The 15,967-nt window shown below is 42.0% G+C and overlaps 1 protein-coding gene across 1 annotated transcript; it reads left to right on the top strand.

Moving 5' to 3' along the window:
* Positions 1-2,985: 2,985 nt before the first annotated feature.
* Positions 2,986-15,748, top strand: LOC135552940 (multidrug and toxin extrusion protein 1-like). The gene is made up of 17 exons (XM_064984896.1): positions 2,986-3,204; positions 3,571-3,672; positions 3,927-3,995; positions 4,507-4,655; positions 4,907-4,949; positions 7,474-7,518; positions 7,609-7,706; positions 7,839-7,936; positions 10,171-10,284; positions 10,530-10,597; positions 10,804-10,912; positions 11,044-11,119; positions 11,411-11,480; positions 14,033-14,165; positions 14,428-14,522; positions 14,618-14,660; positions 14,807-15,748. Exons 1-17 carry the CDS (start codon positions 3,046-3,048, stop codon positions 15,037-15,039), a joined length of 1,704 nt encoding a protein of 567 aa, XP_064840968.1. The 5' UTR covers positions 2,986-3,045; the 3' UTR covers positions 15,040-15,748.
* The last annotated feature ends 219 nt before the right edge of the window (positions 15,749-15,967 follow it).

Here is a 15,967-nt window from a genome sequence, read left to right as displayed (position 1 = left end):
GCTCGTGTTTTTTGGCCCAAGCAAGTCTCTTCTTCTTATTGGTGTCCTTTGGTAGTGGTTTCTTTGCAGCAATCTACCATGAAGGCCTGATTCATGCAGTCTCCTCTGAACAGTTGATGTTGAGATGTATCTGTTACTTGAAGCATTTATTTGGGCTGCAATTTCTGAGGCTGGTACCTCTAACTTAACCTCTGCTTCATAGGTAACTCTGGGTCTTCCATTCCTGTAGTGGTCCTCATGAGAGCCAGTTTCATCATAGCGCTTGATGGATTTTGCGACTGCACTTGAAGAAAGTGTTTGAAATTGTCTGTATTAACTGACCTTCATGTCATAAAGTAATGATGGCCTGTGTCTCTCTTTGCTTATTTGAGCTGTTCTTGCCATAATATGTACTTGGTATTTTAACAAATAGGGCTATCTTCTGTATACCTCTCCGAACTTGTCACAACACAACTGATTGGCTCAAAAGCAACTTTTAGGAAGGCACACCTGTTAATTGAAATGCATTCCAGGTGACTACCTCATGAAGCTGGTTGAGAGAATGCCAAGAGTGTGCAAAGCTGTCATCAAGGCAAAGTGTGGCTATTTGAAGAATCTCAAATATAAAATATATTTGAATTTGTTTAAAACTTTTTTGGTTACTACATGATTCCATAGGTGTTATTTTATTCTCCAATGTAGAAAACAGTAAAAACCCTTGAATGAGTAGGTGTGTCTACACCTAAAAATTAGAGTAATTAAGGTGACAGACATTGACACATTCAATACTGCCTTGCACGCTTTTGCTTGCTTCTAGCTTATCTAGGGTGTAATCATTAGTCCAACAGTTGCAAATGAGAGTTTCTATTGGACAAATTCAGGTATGTTCATCCCTGTTTCGTTCCATTTGCTTCTGTTTAAGAAACTTTTTTCAAAATAATTAGTGGAATGAATACACCCCTGATCACACGCAAACACAGTTCACACACTCTCCTCTCACCTTTTCCCTTCTCTTGTGGACTTCAGTGCACAACACATCAGCTTTCTGTTACCAGGCAAAAAAAACATTTCCAAGCCAAACCATATGATAACCGCTAACCGCTACACACAGCCTACATTGTTGTCACCATAATAACGTTATAGTCAACATAGCTACTACAACTAACATGTTAGTAAACCCGCTACAATCATGCAGTACAGTGTACAGTCAGCAGCAAGCAGTTTAGCAGTTACACCTGCAGGTCCTGGTGACAATAAATTAATAAAACCAAAAGCTTACCTTGACTTGGATGAGTTCCAGTGTTGGATAGCTATAGCCAGTTAGCTAACATAGCATCCCTCTGTTTGAGCCAGGGTTTTGAATATGCTAAACTAGCTAGCTACATTCACTAGCTAAGTAAGTGAAAGTGAAAAAAGACACAACAAAATATATCAAAATCTCTCTCCCTCTCTCTTTTTCTCTTGCTTCTTCATTTTTGAAGAAATTACTTTGTTATAACTTATGCTTTCAGTACTAGATTCATTCTCTGATTCTGTGATCAAAGAATGTTGCAAGAGCTCTGATAGGTTGGAGGACGTCCTCCGGAAGTTGTCATAATTACTGTGGAAGTCTATGGAAGCAGGTGAGAACCACGAGCCTCCTAGATGTTGTATTGAAGTCAATGTACCCAGAGCAGGACGGAAGCTAGCTGTCCACCGGCTACACCATGGTGCTACCCTACAGAGTGCAGTTGAGGCTACTGTAGACCTCCATTCCAGTGTTTTAATCAATTATTTGGTGATGTGAATATATTTATTTATTTATATTTTATTTGTATGAAATTCACTGAGGTGGATGGTCCTCCGCTTTCTCCTCTGAGGAGCCTCCACTGTGGTACGCATAGTTTCAAACAAAATGTAGGCCTACAGTATACACTCTTAGAAAAAAGGGTTCCATAAAGGTTCTGTAGCTGTCCCGTAGGAGAACCCTTTTTGGTTCCAGGTAGAACCCATTTTGGTTCCAGGTAGAACTCTTTTGGGTTCCATGTATGGTCCTACAAGGAAATGGTCCTACAAGGAAACCAAAAGGTTTCTACCTCGAACCAAAGGGGTTCATCCTGGAACCAAAAGAGGCTCTTCAAAGGATTCTCTGATGGGGACAGTCGAAGAACCTGTTTTTGTTGTAGATAGCACCTTTTTTTGTATGATAGATATTGTTCATAGTTTTTTTTTTTTTACCCCTTTTTCTCCCCAATTTCGTGGTATCCAATTGTTTAGTATCTTGTCTATTCGCTACAACTCCCGTACGGGCTCGGGAGAGACGAAGGTTGAAAGTCCTGCGTCCTCCGATACACAACCCAACCAAGCCGCACTGCTTCTTTAACACAGCGCCATCCAACCCAACAGCCGCACCAATGTGTCGGGAGGCCTTTATTGCTCATAGTTTAAGTGTGTTTTAAGCATATTTGAAATTGTCTTAGAGGTTCATTAGGCTGCCAGGTCTTGTGTTACTTTTAGACAAACACTATTATCTACACTACTGTGTTCACTGGGCCATACTCTGAGTCTACAGTAAGGTAGCCAGAGGGGGTGTCATCCCTCTAGTGCCGCTCTGTTTGATCTTTCAACTGATGGGACTGTCCCCTACCATCGACTTTCTTTCAGAGGCTTTTACAGCTTTAGACCTTTGTAAATGTCATTGTTAAAAGTGCCTAGTCGTGTTTGAAATCGACTACAGTGCAGTCGGTGACAAAATACTTACTGATCTACAAATCATCTTAAATGACTACTCATTATTAGTAGATGTGCCAGTCTGCTCAGTCATTTATCAGCTACTGAGAAAACGGCCTCAGAGAACACGGCCTCTGAGAAAGGAAAGAGCTCCATCATCTGGTGCAGTTGCAGAATTGACAAAACACTGAACTTTGTCCATCAGTGGAATGGCAGTCATGTTTAACAATGCTAGTTGAGATTGCTTGTGTACAGCTAAATCAGAGATAGGAAGTGACATAGTCCGTCATCAGATCGGAAGTCTCACTCTGGCAGCTGGTAGCTAGAATACCACCTTGTTCTTGACAGTCTTTAGAAATGGATTCTAATGTAAACGTGGAGAGTAGGACGAATGGGAATGAAAGCTCTTCATATTCATTGACAATATTTGGGAACTGTTTGAGATGTATTCGCAGGTTGATTCCTGTTGACTTCAAAAAAGAAATGATTGAATTATCAACATTGGCTGGGCCTGTGGTAAGAAACATCTTCATTACATTTTACATGTCCACAATTAATTCAGAGTTATATGAAACAGTACATTTCAAGGTTCAATTATTATCATTATTTAGCAGTGCTTCTTATATAATATTGAATTCACTTAAAGGCCACTGGCACACTGGCTAATTATAGATTACTGTCATCTGGCACACTATAGATGTTTTTTCATCACTTCATCTATCACCTTGCCTGTTTAACCTGAATTACTTTGAATGGCCTCAAACCATACATTTGCTGCATGTATAACACTTCAGTGTTAGGCCTATTCACTACACAGATTCCTGATAGTATACACAACTACATCAACTGATTTATCAAATGTTGTGGTTGAATCGGCACCAGGTTATGGCTCAGCTCATGGTCTTTTTAGTGAGTTTCGTCAGTACAGTTTTCTGTGGCCATTTGGGGAAGACAGAACTGGCAGGGGTGGCTCTCGCCATAGCTGTAAGTATTGATTGACTTATGAGTTTAAATAACTTTTTTATTACAACAATTGTGGGTAATATTATACTGGGTACCAGTATGTTTGTGCCATAATGTGACTTCTGCCACTTCGTGTCATGCTAAACATGATGGCACAAACAGACTGGAACCTAGCTGTGGTAATATTGCATAACTGTTGAAATTACAGCACACTATGAAATTTACAGTTTCAACCAATTTCAACATTTCTCAAAATCTCTGTTCTGGTCTTCCAGGTGATTAATGTTACAGGTATCTCCATTGGGTCTGGTTTATCATCAGCGTGTGACACACTCATATCTCAGGTAGGTATGAAACCTAGTCTGTTTCCTCCTCCTAACACAGACCACTGTCCCAAAAATGTTACCAATAGCATCGTCGTCATAGCTCTGGTCCAGGGGGTCCTACACAGCTTGTTATTGCTCAATATCAGTAAGCTGCATGTAATCACCACTGGGATTATTATTTGACCCTGTTGGTCATCTATGAACGTTTGAACATCTTGGCCATGTACTGTTATAATCTCCACCCAGCACAGCCAGAAGAGGACTGGCCACCCCTCAGAGCCTGGTTCCTCTCTAGGTTTCTTCCTAGGTTCCTGCCTTTCTAGGGAGTTTTTCCTAGCCAACTTGCTTCTACATCTGCATTGATTCCTGTTTGGGGTTTTAGGCTGAGTTTCTGTACAGCACTTTGTGACATTGACTGATGTAAAAGGGCTTTATAAATACATTTGATTGATTGATGTAGAACCCTGGACCATAGCTACAGTATCCTGCCATTCCACTCAAAGATTAACTTGATTATTTCTCCCTGCAGACCTTTGGGAGCCGCAACCTCCTGAAAGTTGGGGTCATTCTACAGAGAGCCATCCTCATTCAACTTCTGGCCTGTTTCCCATGCTGGGCTATTCTCATCAACACAGAACCCATCCTCCTGGCTGTCAAACAGAGCCCAGAGGTCGCCAGGTAGGTCAGACTCTTCCAGTCACTGCACACAGTTACCCCAGATCTAATAGACATTTAAAATGGCACCCTATTCCTTACATAGGTGGTATTTTTGACCAGGACCCATAGGGAATATAATGATATTTGGGACACAGGCTATGTCTGTGAATGTGTCTGTTTTCTGTGATTCACAAGTGACATGTAGAGATTGGTTTGTAGAATGTGATTACTGTTTTGGATCATTCTGATAGAGCTCTCTTATGTCACTTTAGGTTGTCTCAGATCTATGTGAAGATTTTTATGCCAGCACTCCCAGTAAGTACATCTATCTACCCATACACACGTGAACACAGTCGATTAAGCAGTAGTGTAAAATAAAAATACTTTAAAGTACTACTTAAGTAGTTTTTGGGGTATCTGTACGTTACTTTACTATTACTATTTTTGACAACTTTTACTTCCTAAAGAAAATAATGTACTTTTTACTCCATACATTTTCCCTGACACGAAAAAGTACTTGTTACACTAAAGCTCAGCAGGTCAGGAAAATTGTCAAATTCACGTACTTATCAAGAGAACATCCCTGGTCATCCCTACTGCCGCTGATCTGGCAGAATCACGAAACACAAATGCTTAATTTGTAAATAATTTCTTAGTGTTGGAGTGTGCCCCCGGTAATCTGGACCCTTTCTTTCTAAAACTATCTGCCGAAAATGTTGCATCCCCTATTACTAGCCTGTTCAACCTCTCTTTCGTGTCATCTGAGATCCCCAAAGATTCAAAGCAGCTGCGGTCATTCCCCTCTTCAAAGGGGGAGACAATCTAGACCCAAACTGCTACAGACCTATATCTATCCTACCCTGCCTTTCTAAGGTCTTCGACAGCCAAGTCAACAAGCAGATTACCGACCATTTCGAATCCCACCGCACCTTCTCCGCTATGCAATCTGGTTTCAGAGCTGGTCATGGGTGAACCTCAGCCACGCTCAAGGTCCTAAACGATATGTTAACCGCCATCGATAAGAAACAATACTGTGCAGCCGTATTCATTGACCTGGCCAAGGCTTTCGACTCTGTCAATCACCACATCCTCATCGGCAGACTCGATAGCCTTGGTTTCTCAAATGATTGCCTCGCCTGGTTCACCAATTACTTCTCTAATAGAGTTCAGTGTGTCAAATCGGAGGGCCTGTTGTCCGGGCCTCTGGCAGTCTCTATGGGGGTGCCACAGGGTTCCATTCTTGGGTCGACTCTTTTCTCTGTATACATCGATGATGTCCTTCTTGCTGCTAGTGATTCTCTGATCCACCTCTTTGCAGACGACACCATTCTGTATACGTCTGGCCCTTCTTTGGACACTGTGTTATCAACCCTCCAGACGAGCTTTAATGCCATACAACTCTCCTTCCGTGGCCTCCAACTGCTCTTAAATACAAGTAAAACTAAATGCATGCTTTTCAACTGATCGCTGCCTGCACCTGCCCGCCCGTCCAGCATTACTACTCTGGACGGTTCTGACTTAGAATACCTAGGTGTCTGGTTAGACTGTAAACTCTCCTTCCAGACTCACATCAAATATCTCCAATCCAAAGTTAAATCTAGAATTGGCTTCCTATTTCGCAAGAAAGCATCCTTCATTCATGCTGCCAAACATACCCTCGTAAAACTGACCATCCTACCGATCCTCGACTTCGGCGATGTCATTTACAAAATAGCCTCCAATACCCTACTCAATAAATTGGATGCAGTCTATCACAATGCCATCCGTTTTGTTACCAAAGCCACATATACTACCCACCATTGAGACTTGTACGCTCTCGTTGGCTGGCCCTCGCTTCATACTTGTCGCCAAACCCACTGGCTCCAGGTCATCTACAAGACCCTGCTAGGTAAAGTTCCTCCTTATCTCAGCTCGCTGGTCACCATAGCAGCACCCACCTGTAGCACGCGCTCCAGCAGGTATATCTCTCTGGTCACCCCCAAAACCAATTCCTCCTTTGGCTACCTCTCCTTCCAGTTCTCTGCTGCCAATAACTGGAACGAACTACAAAAATCTCTGAAACTGGAAACACTTATCTCCCTCACTAGCTTTAAGCACCAGCTGTCAGAGCAGCTCACAGATTACTGCACCTGTACATAGCCCATCTATCATTTAGCCCAAACAACTACCTCTTCCCCTACTGTATTTATTTATTTAGCTTCATTGCACCCCATTATTTCCATTTCTACTTTGCACATTATTCCACTACAAATCTACCATTCCAGTGTTTTACTTGCTATATTGTATTTACTTTGCCAACATGGCCTTTTTTTGCCTTTACCTCCGTTATCTCATCTCATTTGCTCACATTGTATATAGACTTATTTTTCTACTGTATTATTGACTGTATGTTTGTTTTACTCCATGTGTAACTCTGTGTTGTTGTATGTGTCAAACTGCTTTGCTTTATCTTGGCAAGGTCGCAATTGTAAATGAGAACTTGTTCTCAACTTGCCTACCTGGTTAAATAAAGGTTAAATAAAAAAATTAAAAAAACAAAATCTGTAAATTACATAAACCAAAAATATTGTGCCTTCTGGTTTGCGTAATATAAGCTATTTCAAAATATTTATTTACTTTTGATACTGAAGTATATTTAAAACCAAATACTTTTAGACTTTTACTCAAGTAATATTTTACTGGGTGACTCACTTTTACTTGAGTAATTTTCTATTAAGGTATCTATACTTTTACTCAAGTGTGACAATTGGATACTTTTTCCACCACTGCAATTAAGATAATAATGAATTTATCATGTCAATAACTTACTGAAACATGTTCATCATACATTTTTTAACAGGCCACTTTTATTTACCAGCTGGAGGCCAGATATCTACAGAATCAGGTTAGAGCTAACCTAGACCTCAGTCAGTTGCCCTGCAAAGAGAATAATCACCTGACCATTTGATCTGAATGAGACTTTATTGTTCTTCAGGGAATCATATGGCCGCAGGTCATCACAGGTGTGGTGGCTAACCTACTGAATGCCCTCATCAACTACATCTTCCTCTATGTTCTGGGCCTGGGTGTAGCGTGAGTGTCATCCCCAAACAGTGATTATTCTCTCACCACCATTACCATTGAGGGCTACAGGATAGGATGGTAATTGTTAGCATTGAGGGCTATAGGATGTAATGTATGTTGTGGATTGTTTTCGGGTGACAGTGGGTCTGCATGGGCCAACTCCATCTCTCAGCTCTCTCTTGCTGTTATGCTCTATACCTACATCATATGGAAGGGACTACACAAGGCCACCTGGGCAGGTGAGACATGATTACACTAAAGTAGATCTTATACCACCAAATCCACAAGCTCTTTGAACTGTCTGTGACTTGAATGGACCACATGCAAAGAGATGCATAATATGCATTTATTACAGTTTTTCCAACTGCTTACACACGTTTTCAAAACTGTCTCATTTTTTCAAAACTCTACACACAATTCCCAAAACAGTCCAGGAATTGGTAGGGGGGGATCTAAGCTACGCTCCATCTCTTCTCCGGCCTGGGTCTGGCTACAATACTATACTATGTCCACATCACAAGATAAGTTTTCTCTTGCCAAACATGGAGGGAAGTATCTCCTATCATGGCGTATCCAACCTTGGACAGAGGCAACCTCTATGTCCTCACATACGTCCTCCATTACCTGGAGAAGCGGAGTGCGGGCATAGGGTTGGAGATCATACACTTTCCAGCGCCAGGCTGAGAAGAATTCCTCTATGGGATTTAGAAAAAGGTAAGTATGGGGGTAGGTACAAAACTACAAATTGTAGATGGGTGGCAAACCAGTTTTGGGCCAGAACAGCCCGGTGAAAACTAACATTGTCCCGTAAAACCACAAATCTAGCAGGCTCCTGATCTGGATCAGGGTCAAGCATTGTGTAAATTGCATCCAGAAAAGTGAGCATATGGCCGGTGTTGTATGGACCCAGTGTGGCATTGTAATGGAGGACCCCGTTTTGAGTGATGGCAGCACACAGAGTTATATTACCCCCATGCTGTCCAGAGACATTGGTAATTGCCCTCTATCCTATTACATTTCTTCCGCGGCGCCTGGTTTTGGTGAGGTTGAAGCCAACCTCATCCACATAAATATATTCATGGCGAATTACATGGGCATCCAGCTCCATTACTCTCTGTAACAGACAAAAGGATATACAGATGAGTAAATATGGTATGTCTGAAGTACTGGAAGTAGTGTTGCATACATACCTCTACAAAGTCATGTCGCATATTCTTGACTCTGTCAGAGTTTCTCTCAAATGGCACCTTGTAAAGTTGTTTCATCGTCACTCGGTGCCGTTGGAGGATACGTTGTATGGTCGACAGGCTTACAGCATTGATGTTGTTAAATATGGTGTCATTATTCAAGATATGCTCTCTTATCTCTCGAATCCTAATTGCATTGTTGGCCAAAACCATATTTATAATTGCAGTCTTTTGTACATCTGTAAACAAGCGTCCTCGTCCTCCATGATGTCTTTGCCTTTCCACTCTGTGCAGAATTCAAACACAGTATGTGTTCAGCATAGGAACTGTAAACAATGTACAAAATAATGTAGTACAGCAAGATAACCAACCTCATTCATTCAATGTAGTACAGCAGGATAACCAACCTCATTCATTCAATGCAGTGCAGTAAATGGATGGCTTAGAGTTACAAATGTTTATGCAATACTATGCAGTCATACGTATTTTACATTACTGTAATGCTAAAATAGTCATTAGATAGTTGCATACCTGTTCTCATTTCTGAAGGTTCGAATTATGGACGCCACTGTAAATCGACTCAAGTTGGTCAAACCGTGGTTGATCACATGATCAACAAGTGTTGCCCTAATCTCATCAGAGATGGCTCTCCTTCCTTCTCTTCTTTGCCCTAGTCCTCTTCTTCCTCTTCCTCTCCCTCCTACTCCTCTTGCTCTCTGTCCATTGTTGGCATCCATTGTTCAAAACAGGTAATCTGACCTTTGACCTATTTATAGGCCTATACTACAGTAAAGCAGTGATTGGTTAGTGATCAGTTAAGCTATTAGTGTTTGCAAAAGTGTGTGTGTGACCTGGTGAGTAAGTGTAGCATTTTGATTGGTTGTGTTTGGAAAAGGAAAGCAAGTCACTTCCTGTTAGATTTTTGCGTTTTAGGTAGAGAATTGTGTGTAGAGTTTTGAAAAAAGTGTTTTATGCAATTGACAACTGAGTCAAAGGCTGAGAAATAGCTTATGGTTTTGGATATTTAGTGTGTAGTTTTGCACTTTGAGTGAGAGGTTTCAAAAATCATGTGACATGAAAAGATTGTGTGTGTAAGCAGTTGGAAAAAACAGTAATATGCATCTATTGAGGGACAGCAGTGCAATGTCAAACCAAGTGTGCTGTTTTTGGCTTCCTAATGCATTAACACAGCATGGTTTTGGTTCAGACCCAAACACCTTCTGTGAGAACATGAGCATTAACCTTTCAGTGAGGTTCCCAGTGTCTGAGCCTTGTGTTCCTTGTAGGCTGGTCTTGGGAGTGCCTGGAAGACTGGGACACATATGTCCACCTGGCTATTCCTAGCATGATCATGCTGTGTGTGGAGTGGTGGACCTATGAGATTGGAGGTTTTCTAGCAGGTACGGCAACAGATGGAAGCAGGTCTATTTGGTGTCTGGTTATTTTGTTATTTAGCTATCTGGTTGTTTTGCATTGAAGTCTATGAATGTCATTGAATGTCTCTCTATTGTTATTTGTTTTATGTGAAATGGTATTCTAGATTTTACTGTTTGCTTGTGGGTATTTCTACACATTACACACTGTATAGATGTTACAGTGTTTCTGCTTTGGTTTGATATCCTGTCTCACTACCTCTCAATGGCAGGTCTGATAAGTGAGGTGGAGCTTGGAGCACAATCAGTCGTCTATGAACTGGCAAACATTTGCTACATGGTAAATATATAGTTAAGACTTTAAAAAAAAACTTTTTGGCAAATGTTCATCCATCATACCATATTTTACACTAGTCACATAGAGAGTAAGCCATGTGTGTGTGTGTGTGTGTGTGTGTGTGTGTGTGTGTGTGTGTGTGTGTGTGTGTGTGTGCGTGTGTGCGTGCGTGTGCGTGTGCGTGCATGTGTGCGTGTCTGTGTTGTCAGTTCCCTCTAGGGTTCAGTGTGGCAGGCAGTGTGAGGGTGGGCAATGCTCTGGGGGCTGGAGATACAGAGCAGGCCAAGCTGTCTGCCAAGCTGGCCATGTTCTGTGCTGGTACGTGTGTAGACCTTAAATAATATTTCAAAGATTGACAAGAGAAAATAAAGCATTAATACGATAACTAAATGATACGTTTCACTGAAGAAATGTGTTCAGTCTATGAATTGCCTTTTGTCTCTGTCCAGGGTCAGTTTCTGTGTGCTTGTCGGTTCTTGTTGGGATACTGAAGGACAAAATCTCCTATGTCTTTACATATGATGAGTGAGTAATGTAGTCTGTGGTAATTTACCACTACAGATTTGCTTCTGTGGCTTCGGGAACTGTTGTTCATCGCCATGACTTTGCAGTTTGTTGTGTTTTAATACAACCCTGGTGTGTTGTAATGTATCTGTGTATGAGCGTGAACATTGATGACCTTTTTTATGACATAGCAGAAGTACACAGTCATGAACTTTGCTTACATATTCCTTCACACTTTAACTAGGGTGAGATGTCTCTGTCATTGATTTACATAACTGAATGTATTTCTTCCCCCTGAATTTCTACCAACAGGCAGATCAGAGAGAGGGTTGCTCAAGTTATGGCTTTCTACGCCCCTTTTCTTCTGTTAGATGCAATATCGGTAAGAAGTCAATGCTGCTACTATATCACAACTTATAGCTCCCTTTACTCATCATATTACAGATCCACTCTTTATAATATCAAAGGTACTATTATAACAGGTACAGTGCATTAAGGAAAGACTTCTCCCACATTTGTTACATTACAGCCTTATTCTAAAATGTATTACATTATTTCCCCCCTCATCAATCTATACACAAAACCCCATAATGACAGAGCAAAACCAGGATTACATTTTTTCCCACAAATGTATAAAATAAAAAATATATATACTGTATATATATATATATATATATATGACATTTACATAAATATTCAGACCCTTTACTCAGTACTTTGTTGAAGCACCCTTTGGCAGCGATTACAGGCTTGAGTCTTCTTGGGTATGATGCTACAAGCTTGGCACAACTGTATTTGGGGAGTTTCTCCCATTCTTCTCTGCAGATCCTCTCAAGCTCTGTCAGGTTGGATGAGGAGCGTCACTGCACAGCTATTTTCAGGTCTCTCAAGAGATGTTCGATTGGGTTCTCTGTAATTTGCTCTGTTAATCTTTCCCTCAATCCTGACTAGTCTCCCAGTCCCTGCCACTAAAAACCATCCCCACAGCATGATTCTGCCACCACCATGCTTCATCTTAGAGATGGTGCCAGGTTTTATCCAGACATGATGCTTGGCATTCAGGCCAAAGTGTTCAATCTTGGGCATCCCGGGTGGCTGCGTTGCAGTGCTAGCTGTGCCACCAGAGACTCTGGGTTCGCGCCCAGGCCCTGTCGCAGCCGGCCGCGACCGGGAGGTCCGTGGGGCGACGCACAATTGGCCTAGCGTCATCCAGGTTAGGGAGGGTTTGATATCCTTGTCTCATCACACACTAGCGACTCCTGTGGCCGACTCCTGTGGCCGGGCGCAGGGCACGCTAACCAGGTCGCCAGGTGCACTGTGTTTCCTCCGACACATTGATGTGGCTGGCTTCCGGGTTGGATGCGCGCTGTGTTAAGAAGCAGTGCGGCTTGGTTGTGTTTGGGAGGACGCATGGCTTTCGACCTTCGTCTCTCCCGAGCCCGTACGGGAGTTGTAGCGATGAGACAAGATAGTAGTAACTACTAACAATTGGATACCACAAAATTGGGGAGAAAAGGAGGTAAAAAAAGTGTTCAATCTTGGTTTCATCAGACCAGAGAATCTTGTTTCTCATGGTCAGAGCCCTTTAGGAGCCTTTTGGCAAACTCCAAGCGGGCTGTTATGTTCCTTTTACTGGGGAGTTGCTTCCGTCTACCACAAAGGCCTGATTGGTGGAGTGGTGCAGATATGGTGGGCCTTCTTGAAGCTCTGAAGCTCTGTCAGAGTGACCATTAAAGGGGTAAACTACCTCTTTACCTCTGTAGTCTGGTCTCCTTCACCACCAGCAGTTACCTGATCTGCTAGGTGGTTGCTACTTAAAGTCCCCAGGACATTCACAGTATTAGGCAATACTGCCTTCTCTTCTTGTGCACCAGACACATTTTTTTATTTAACCAGGTAGACTAGTTGAGATAAAGCAACGCAGTGCGACACAAACAACAACACAGAGTTACACATGGAATAAACAAACATACAGTCAATAACACAATAGAAAAAAAGTCTATATACATGGAATAATCTACAATCCATACTTCATCTAGATATGTTAGTGCCACTGAATGAATTTAAAATATTGAAGGGAGACTCTTAGAGAGGAGTGTAAAGGCTTTTTTTTTAGGTTGGAACATGTTGCTGTATTGTATTGTTCTATGTTTTAATTCTGTAATGTATTGATTGTTGCTGCCTTCTTGGCCAGGTCTCCTTTGAAAAAGAGACTCTGGGTCTCAATGGGTTTTTTCCTGGTTAAATAAAGGTTACATTTAAAAAATATAAACCAATTGGTCACCTCCCTGACCAAGGCCCTTCTCCCCCGATTGTTCAGTTTGGCCGGGCAGCCAGCTCCAGGAAGAGTCTTGGAGGTCCTTCTCACATTTAAGAATGATGGAGGCCACTGTGTTCTTGGGGAACTTCAATGCTGCAGAAATGTTTTGGTACCCTTCCCCAGATCTGTGCCTCAACACAATCCTGTCTCGGAGCTCTAAGGACAATTCCTTTGACCTCATGGCTTGGTTTTTGCTTTGACATGCACTGTCAACTGTGTGACCTTTACATAGACAGGTATGTGTCTTTTCGAATCAGGCCCATTCAATTGAATGTACCACAGGTGGACGCCAATCAAGTTATAGAAACATCTCAAGAATGATCAATGGGAACAGGATGCACCTGAGCTCAATTTCGAGTCTCATAGCAAAGGTTCTGAATACTTATGTAAATAAGGTATTTCTGTTTTTTATTTGCAAAAATGTAAAAAACAATCTGTTTTTCGCTTTGTGATTATGGGGTTTTATATGTAGCTTGATGAGGATTTTATTTGATACATTTTAAAATAAGGCTGTAACATCAAGGGGTCTGAATAAGGCACTGAATAAGGCACCGAAGGCACTGTATGTTTGTAGTACAACAGTAACTGGGTCTCTGTTTCTCCTGGTTCCCCAGGCTGCCTCAGGTAGTATTATAAGGGGTGCAGGTAAGCAGAAGGTTGGGGCGATATGCAACATCCTGGGTTACTATGGGGTTGGCTTTCCTATTGGAGTGTCCCTGATGTTTGCTGCCAAACTAGGAATCATGGGTAAGAACATCTATAAATGTGTTTCACATTTTGTCCTTTGAATTTATGGAGTAATATTTCATTCCTTTTCCAGTCTTTTGATTGCTCCCGTATTGCACCTGGGCGCCTGACTGTTTCGTAATTTAACAACATTACATTGTTGGTTTGTGTGGCAAGGCGACAAGTTGGCTAAAGCAAAGACAAACTGGTGCCAATCTCCCTACTGCTTCCTTCAGGTGTCTTCACTTTGACTGTCACTGTTATGCTTTGTCTCCACCCCCAGGCCTGTGGACTGGTCTGTTTACCTGTGTGTTCCTACAGTCCTCCTTCCTCATCTTCTACCTATCCAGAATGAACTGGAAGAAAGCCACTGTAGAGGTGAGGGAACAAAGGCACAACACTCAAGTCTTTATTTCATTTCCTGTAAATGCCTTGAAGAGGATATTCATGGTGATGTGTTGGGTTGTTTGCAGGCCCAGATCAGAGCTGAGGTACAGGGGAACTCTACAGACATGGGTAAGAAAGTCTCAGTTTAATCATTGACCCTTCACTTTACTCAATTTATCATCATAACTCTTTACATGGCTTTACAAATGTATAATTTTATTCTTGTTTATGGAAGAATCAATGCTCTGTCTAATAGGTGTGTTTCTGTGTGACAGACATGGCCCCAGAGGCCCAATCAAATGATATAGCTCCCTGTGAGGGCCACACAGACAGAAATGCCCTGACTGAGGCTGACGGTGAGGTTGGGGACAGGGTGGCCCTTAGCAAGGTGGAGGCCCTTCTGGCCCACAGGGCCCTGGTTATGCGGAGGGGCCTGGCTCTGTGTGTCATGCTCTTCATCCTGGCCCTGGGAATCATCATCAACCTACTGCTCACCAACCTCACTTGATGAACACAGAGTGAGTCCCAGAGAGGATGGGTTCCAGAGAGGATGGGTTCCAGAGAGGATGGGTTCCAGAGAGGATGGGTTCCAGAGATAGCTCCACTCAACCAGAGTGGTCAGAGGACCACCTAAGTAATGATACAGAGAAGATAGGAGCTGGCCAAACTATGGTGCCAAATTGTTCCAGTACTGTTGGTCTGTGAGGAGCCAACGGATTATATATTTTGGGTCTTTTCATTTCTCATCTGAATGAAATTGTATCACATTGTCTGAGCTGATTACACAAACCAATCAAACCTAATGTTTTCTCATGGTAATAATATAATAATAACAGACTCATACTGTACCATCCAAAATGTTTGTATTCCATTCTATTAATTAATTACAAAAACAGTGGTGTCATACCCATAGGGGGCCCAAAGGCACATACCCCCTTATAATAAAAAATGTAAATGAACTACTTCACTTTTTTAAGCCAACGTTTTATCCTAATTATTAATAACAAGATCTGTCAGCGGTATTTTGCGGTGGGGGCACACCGACTTAACCAATACCCCCCCATTCTTCCTCATTAGTGTTTCCTTCCAAGGTGCACAGAGGAAAGATATACACTAGATACTCTAGTTTGCACAATATCATCAGTGGAGGATGAGAGAGAGAGTGTAGAGTGACACACACAGCATTTGATTTGATTCTAGCTGCCAGTGATGGGCAGAAGGGTATGTTTGTAAATTAATTTAATCAAACTGTGTAGCCTATTGATTCCTTCTTGAAGTTGGCTTTAGCTAGCCAGCTAGATAGAGTTTATTTATGAGGTTGGGAGATTGGGAACCTAAGAAAAACGGGTTCCAAAAGGGTTCTGCGGCTGTCCGCCTAGGATAACCCTTTTTGCCATTTTTGGTTCCAGGTAGAACCCTTTTTGGTTCCAGGTAGA

This window comes from Oncorhynchus masou, chromosome 13 (genome assembly GCF_036934945.1).
Source record: "Oncorhynchus masou masou isolate Uvic2021 chromosome 13, UVic_Omas_1.1, whole genome shotgun sequence".
Lineage (NCBI taxonomy): Eukaryota > Metazoa > Chordata > Actinopteri > Salmoniformes > Salmonidae > Oncorhynchus > Oncorhynchus masou.
The sequence above is the reverse complement of the archived record's forward strand: the minus strand, read 5'-3'. Positions and strand labels throughout refer to the sequence as shown.